This window comes from Helianthus annuus, chromosome 1, assembly GCF_002127325.2.
Source record: "Helianthus annuus cultivar XRQ/B chromosome 1, HanXRQr2.0-SUNRISE, whole genome shotgun sequence".
Classification (NCBI taxonomy): domain Eukaryota; kingdom Viridiplantae; phylum Streptophyta; class Magnoliopsida; order Asterales; family Asteraceae; genus Helianthus; species Helianthus annuus.
In genome coordinates this window covers 66722603-66730036 of record NC_035433.2, presented here as the reverse complement: position 1 = coordinate 66730036, position 7434 = coordinate 66722603, and the positions used below count along the sequence as shown (strand labels likewise).

The 7434-nt window shown below is 42.8% G+C and overlaps 1 protein-coding gene across 1 annotated transcript; it reads left to right on the top strand.

Moving 5' to 3' along the window:
* Positions 1 to 2314: 2314 nt before the first annotated feature.
* Positions 2315 to 5867, top strand: LOC110898836. Its single transcript, XM_022145712.1, has 3 exons — positions 2315 to 3486; positions 3729 to 4788; positions 4872 to 5867. Exons 1-3 carry the CDS (start codon positions 2315 to 2317, stop codon positions 5865 to 5867), a joined length of 3228 nt encoding a protein of 1075 aa, XP_022001404.1.
* Positions 5868 to 7434: the final 1567 nt, after the last annotated feature.

Sequence of the window (7434 nt, the reverse complement as noted above, 5' to 3'; positions counted from 1 at the left end):
TTGAGGGATGTACAAAAATTTTGAGGGAAATGTATTGGGCTATACGACGGTGGAAATTTGGGCATGATTAAAGCATGAAAATTGGGTGCCTTTAAATCTTTGGCTTTTAAAGGATTGTGAGAGGTTTTCTATGGTTAGAAAAATTAACTGACCTTCTCCCCCGTTTTCTCTCTAAAACTTTTCCCCTTCCGCCGTCCGCCGGTGGCTCGACGAAGAAGAGATTGTCGGGTTAGTGTGCAAGGTCACCTGGATCTTTGGCTTGACCTTTCATCCTAACCGGATTCTTCGAATCTTCCATTCGCTGTCCGGGGATCGGTTTTCTAGTTTTTCCGACCATTTCCACGGTTCCTCCCTTGATTGCTTAGTAGGTCTAACATCGATCGCGGCTATTTTGGATAGTGCAGCTAGATCGATTCGAATCCTATTAACCTTTTAAAGTGCGGTTCCATCGGGCTGGTCGGCTAGGGTTTCATTATGGGTGATGGAGGGCAGAGTATCGTCAAGTTCTTCATTTCAAACTTACCGGACAAGTGCAGTTCTAAAGAGATTGGTGATTTCTTCAGTTCGTTTAGGGAGGTTGTAGGGGTGTACGTTGCGAGGAAGCGAGACAAGGAGGGTAACAGGTTTGGATTTATATCATTTTCAGGAGCCAGAAATAAGTCAGATTTGGTAGAAAGTTTAAAAAGTGTGCGGATGGGGAATTACAAGCTTAGGACCAATATTGCAAGATTTTCTTTGGAAAACTTTGCTGATTCCAGGTCGAAGGAGTATGGTCCAAAGGAGTATGGTCCTCGTCCTTGTCAGGGAGTTGGCAATAGTCAGTTATTCGGTGGCCAGCCACGTCCCACTAGGCCTGTTGCTGCTAACCCTTTGGGATTGGCATACAGAGATATTCTGGTTGGTAGCTCGAAGAATATCATGTTAGAAGAGAAGGTTGTTGAAGTTTCTAGTTTCGTGAAACCGTTGGATTCGTGGTTTGGTAGAAGTGTTATTGTTAGGACCACCGACTTGCCCACGCTTGTGAAGATGGATAAACTTTTGGAGAAGTCTGTCGGTTCCAATACTAGATTGAAATATGTTGGAGGATTGTACTTGTTATTAGTGTTCGATAGCAAGGAGGAGATGGTTTCATTCAAAGACTCGGAGGCGAATGTGAAGGTATGATTCTCGTGGATGGAAGTCTGGGAGGGCCAAATTCTTTCGTTCGAACGTATTGCTTGGCTAAAGATCTCAGGAGTCCCGATCCACTGTTGGATAACGAAGTGTTAGACTCTGTGGGAAGATTGTTCGGTAAAGTGGTTCACGCATCTTCTCTTTCTTATGATTCCTCTGATCTTTCATATGATCTGGTTGGTATCTTTGTTGGGGATGGAGGAAGGATTAATGATTCGGTTACGTTGAAGTGGAAAGACAGGAAATTCGTGGTCTGGGTTCACGAAGAAACAGATGATTGGGTGCCTGATTGTATCGGTAATGAGGAAGTCAGGGAGGAAGGGTCGGAGACGGAGCCGAGAGATGAGGATTGGGTTAGACCTGAATCACCGGTTGCTACGGGAGTGCCGTCGGGGCAGCCGTTGGTGGATATGGACGTCGGCGATAGAGATAGTCTGATAGACCTGTTGGAAGCTTTTGTTCCGGTAGTCGAAGAGTTAAGCACAGAAGATGATGAGGCGGTTCAGTGTCCAAGAGAGTGTGGGGATTCGGGTGCGGCTAATGTGCATGTTTCTTGCACAAATATCAATGATAGGGTTCTTCCCATGCACGTTGGGGATGAGGTTAATAATGGAGGTGAGTTAGAGGATGATTTGTTTAGTATTGCTGGTTTAAAAGTAACAGGTGGGTCCGCTTTTGGTGGGGTCGCTCAGAAAGGTTTCATTACGGGGGTTGGTACAAAAAGTAAAGTTGGATCAGGGAGGCCCAAGTTCCCAGCCCACTTGTGTCACAAAAAGTCTATGGTCCATTCTCCTGAGGTTTTGAGGCCAAACAAAAGGCCAAGGCAAGCAGACGAGGATGGTTTTTGTTATTCGTTCCCAGATTGCAGTTATGGCGCTGTTCATGACCAGTCTCGATGTCAGAATGGCCCCTTGGATCTGAATATCAGGGCGTCTTCCCCTGAGTCATTCGATGGGGAGAATTCTACTATGGGTCCATCCAGCAAGGTTGCTAACGCGGGCGATAGGAATTCGGGAGCTGAGTTCGAGGCTGAAGTTTCAGCAACTATTGAGGTTGGAGCTCAAGTGGGTGTGGACCTCAGGTCGCAGTCGAAATTGGTTGAAGATATTGTCGGCAAGTCAGGTATCAATGGGGTGGTCCAATGAATTTTTTATCTTTCAATGTCCGCGGTCTTGGGGGAGAGGAGAAGCAGGGTTGGGTTAGAAGTTTGAGAGCAAAAAATGGTATCAATTTTTTGGCTTTAGGGGAATCGAAAAAGAGTTCGGTGACGATCGGGGATATCTCTGGTTTTTGGGGGAGTGGGATTTTCGATTTTGCTAGTGTTGATTCTGTTGGATTTTCAGGTGGGTTAGTTTGCTTGTGGGATAATTCTATGTTTAAACAGACATCGGTTTCCAAGAACTGGAATTTTCTGCTAATTAGGGGCTCTATTGTGGGAAGTGGAGTTGTGCTGAATGTTTTGAACGTTTATGCTCCTCAAAGTGTTCATGCTAAAAAATTACTATGGGATGAGCTAGCCTGGGTGATCGCTGAGACCGATGGTTTTTGGGTAGTCACAGGTGATTTTAACGTTGTTCGACACCGGGAGGAGAAGAGGAATTGTGCGTTTAAGCAAGCATGTGCTAATAATTTTAATTCCTTTATTTATGAAGCTGGGTTGGTCGAATATAATATGTCTGGCAGGAAATTCACTTGTTCGTCGAATAATGGGAGGAAACTTAGCAAATTGGATAGATTCTTGGTTTGCTCTGGTTTTTTCAATGTGTGGCCGGAAGCGAGTGTGGTGGCTCTTTCGTGTTATTTTTCTGATCAATGTCCGATTATTTTGAAGTCCGTTGCTGCCAACTTTGGGGCAAGGCCTTTTCGGATTTTTGACTCTTGGTTTGGGAAACAGGGGTTTGATGATGTCGTTGTCAGTACTTTGAGTGGGCCTTCTTGTCCCCACGGTCTTCATGACCTTGCGCTTTCGAAGAAATTGGGTGTTCTTAGAGTTAAATTAAAAGAGTGGAGGGACAACATGTTAAAAGAAAGCTCTGAGGAGGTGGCTGTGGCCATGACGGATCTTGAAAACATCGAATCTGTGATGGAGGAGAGGGATCTGACTGAAGAAAAGGAGTGGATTTTGCTGGAAAGCAAAAAGATTCTTAAAGATGAAGAAGCTCGAAAAATCAAAGATTTTAAGCAAAGATCAAGGATTAGATGGGCGAAGGAGGGTGATGAAAATTCTAAGTTTTTCCATACCATGATTAATTGCAGGAAGGCCAGCAACATCATTCAAGGTTTGAACGTGGATGGGGTGTGGGTGACGAAGCTGTCTTTGATCAAAAAAGAAATTTTTAAGTGTTTTTAGAAACAAGTTCATCGAAGATTGTGAGGACCGTCCTCGGCTCGTTTGTGAAGACTTAAAAAGATTTCGGATAGTGAAGCTAAGAGTTTAGAGGCCCGGTTCTCTCAAGACGAGATTAGAAGTGCTATTTTTTCTTGTGGCGACGACAGGGCGCCAGGCCCAGACGGTATTAATTTTCATTTTGTTAAGCACTATTGGCATTTGTTAGAAGACGATTCTCTAACATCTTGTCGGACTTTTACGATTCTGGGAAGATTAATTTGGGGTGTGGTTCTTCTTTTATTGCACTGATTCATAAAGTCAAAGACCCGCAAGGGTTGAAGGACTATTGGCCAATTAGTTTAGTGGGAGTCATTGACAAGGTGATCTCGACAATCTTGGCTAGTAGGCTTAAGACGGTGTTGGATTCTATTGTATCGACTTCCCAGTCGGCATTCGTTTGTGGGAGGTATATTCTGGATGGCCCGCTAATCATTAACGAGATTCAGAATTGGTCCAAAAGAGTCAACAAAAAAGTTTTTATGCTAATGACTGATTTTGAGAAAGCATATGATAATGTTCATTGGAATTTCGTGGTGGATATCTTAGCTCAAATGGGCTTCTCCTACAGATGGTGTTTATGGATTAAAGGTATTTTGGAGTCGGCTAGGGTTTTTGTCATAGTTATGGAAGCGTTATCGCATATGATTGAAAGGGCTTGTGCATCGGGTCTGTTGAAAGGTGTTTCTCTCCCTAATGATGGCCCTACCGTTTCACATCTTCTTTATGCTGACGATGCTATTATTATGGGGGATTGGAGTCGTGATAATATTCTGAACGTTGTGAGAATTCTAAGGTGCTTTCACTCATGTTCTAGCCTTCAAAATAAATTTACCAAGTCAAATCTTTTCGGGCGCGGGTTGATCAAAGGGGAGGTCGAAGATATGGCTGTATTGGTGGGTTGCAAAGCTGCTACCCTTCCGTTTAAATATTTGGGTTTGACTGTCAGGGTCAATATGAATTGTATTTCAAACTGTAGACCTGTTTTTGATATATTCGAGAAACGTCTCGCTCTTTGGAAAGCTTTTTTTCTGTCTATAGGTTGGAGAGTCACCTTGATTCAGTCGGTTCTGGAGAGTCTTCCTTCTTACTTTCTTTCCCTTTATCAGGCTCCAATTAAGGTGTTAGCTGACTTGGAGGCTATGATTAGGAGATTTCTATGGGGAGGCTCTTCAGATGTTAAGAAATTACACTGGGTCGCTTGGGATAGAGTCACGTCTCCGAAGCAGGTGGGGGGTTTGGGGCTTCACAAACTGAAGGATGTCAACATTGCCCTGTTAGCTAAATGGGGATGGAGATTTAAAATGAGAAGGAGAACCTGTGGGTTAAGGTGATTGAGGCGTTACACGTGGGTGGATCCAAGTGGGATTTTTTCCCAGCGAAAAAAGCGAATGGTGGTGTTTGGTGCAATATTGTCTCGGTGCTGAACAAGCCGGTAGCGGATAATGCGGCTATTCGGAACTTGTTTAAAGGAGTGGTGGGTAGGGGTGATAGCATTATATTTTGGCTGGACCCATGGTTATTTGATGTTCCGTTGAAAGATATGTTCCCTTCCCTTTTTCATTTGGAGGTTGTGAAAAATTGTTGTGTTCGTGATCGGATTCTCGGAGAGGGTCTTTGGTTATGGAGACATGTCCCAAACTCTGAGGTCGAAGTGGCTGAATGGCGCGATTTGGTCTTGGCCCTGAGCTCGGTGACTTTGTCTGATTCTCTTGATCGTTGGAGGTGGGTTGGGTCTGGCTCGGAGGGTTTTTCGGTTGCGGCTGTGAAGAAGTTTATTGAGGCAAAAAGTGATTACAACAATAGATTCGTGATGGATTGGTGTAAGTGGGTCCTGTTAAAATGTAATATTTTGGCGTGGCGGGCGGAGATGGATAGGATTCCGACTGTGGAGGCGCTTGTAGCAAGGGGTGTGGTGGTGGATGGTGAAGAATGTAGCTTTTGTGGGTCCGGTCCCGATTCTGTGTTGCATATTTTTACTGCGTGTCCTGTGGCCTTGGGAGTGTGGGAAAAAATTAGTTTCTGGTGCCGGATTATGAATTTTTTCGTCTTCTCGTTTAGAGATTTGCTTGCGGTTCATTCCTTTGGAGATAGGGGGCCGCTGGAAAGGAAGGCTCTACAAGGTATTGTGATATCGGCTTGTTGGTGTTTGTGGAAGGCTAGAAACTGTCTCAGATTCAACGGCAAGAGGAGTAGTGTCGATGACATCTTCTCCGAGGTTAGGACGGTTAGTTTTTTTTGGTTCAAGCATAGGGAGAAGAAAGGTTTGTTAGACTGGGGAGACTGGTGTAAATTTGTAAATATGTAGTTTGTTTTGTTTTGTCCGTCTCGGTTTGCGGGTTCGGCTGTTTTTAATGAAGTTCACGTTTCAAAAAAAAAAAAAAAAAACATCACCATTTTTTATTGTCTAAAATAAATATGGTCAACATCACAATATAGTATTTAAACTAGGACGGTGCCAGATGCCGCGCGTTGCGGCGGCAATCTCTAGGTTGTTTATAGTCGGCGGAATTATGGTTGTTTACGGTCTTAATGCATACACAATAGTATTAACCTCTAACATATATGCATAACCAGACGGATGACCAGAATAAAAAGTATCAACCTAAGAAGAGACCCTAGCACGCATGACATTTTAGAATACGACTAAAATTATCATAATAATAAATACGATAATAGTATTAGCCTTTAACATGTATACATATCCAGACAAAAAGTTAAGAAAAAATGTTAGTAAACCACACTTAAATAAGGCATAAAACATAACTTCCTTAATACCTACCTTAAAAGTAAGTAAAGTAACAAACTTTAGATGACCTGTAATGACTACAGTAAGATGGGATGCATTGATTCCTTCGGTCACTTGTTCGGCGGTGGTGGCTGATCCGAAGCCGCTAGGGCCTGCCAATCCTGTAATCAAAATAATGATCCCCATTATCCACTTATTTGATAAGCTCACTTTGAATTCACATAAGTATGAGAGTGTTCTAAACGGAAATATAAATAAAGATGGTAACATTTATGGCATTGGAATTAAAACATTATTTTTCTCCCATTTTAATGGATGTCTAGTTGTAGTTGAAGTTGTAGGTTGGGGTGTTCAATTTTCAATCGTCCACAGCTGGTCTTGCGTGTATAATATGATTCATTGAGTTTGATTTTTATATATAGCTTGAAGGTTTAACAATTTAGTCTATTTTGAAGGGAAAAAATCAAATAGAAGTTTAGTTTACAAATGGGGTGACCGTCAATTGGCAAAAGCAAAGCCTTTAAAAACACCTAGGTTGGAGAGGGGAAGGTCTGGGGTCCAAGCAGTGGCGAAGCTTGAGATTTCCGACTGGGGGGTCGGAAGTCACCGGACCTAAAATTATACCTTAAAAATTATAAACCAGGGGGTCGAAAACGTATATATTATGGTTAGACACTTGGTGAAGTGATAAACTATTTAAAAAAAAAATGTGTGATTGGTTGAGACTGGAATGGACCCCACCCCACACTACCCTCTCTCTCTCACACTACCCTCTCTCTCTCATGATTCCCGAGCGGCATCCCTTCATCGCGTGATTAACGAAACCGATCGGCAAAGGGGTCAGCGGCGGTGTTGCCGCGCAGCAAAACCCTTTGCTGCACCACTCCGTATACCCTAAAATGAAACGGGCTCCAAAGTTTAAAGATAATATTTTGAAAGTAATTGTAAAATAAACGGGTCAACAGCTCCAGTTGGGCACATATATTTAAAGAAAATAAAGGGTTAACGAAACACAATATTATTTCTTCCGTCGAATGAATTAAGTAAACAATAAAAAGGAAACATAAAAATAAAACAGGTAACAATGCCATTGGTTAAACATTAAAGAATTATCTATTGAAACGGT

Bases quoted from the DNA above. Each gene is read 5' to 3' on its own strand.
- LOC110898836 (XM_022145712.1), top strand. From the start codon at position 2,315: ATGAATTTTTTATCTTTCAATGTCCGCGGTCTTGGGGGAGAGGAGAAG. The intron at 3,487-3,728 runs GTCTTTGATCAA...GGCATTTGTTAG, and splicing joins GGGGTGTGGGTGACGAAGCT to AAGACGATTCTCTAACATCT. The intron at 4,789-4,871 runs GTGGGGGGTTTG...TAAAATGAGAAG, and splicing joins GAGTCACGTCTCCGAAGCAG to GAGAACCTGTGGGTTAAGGT.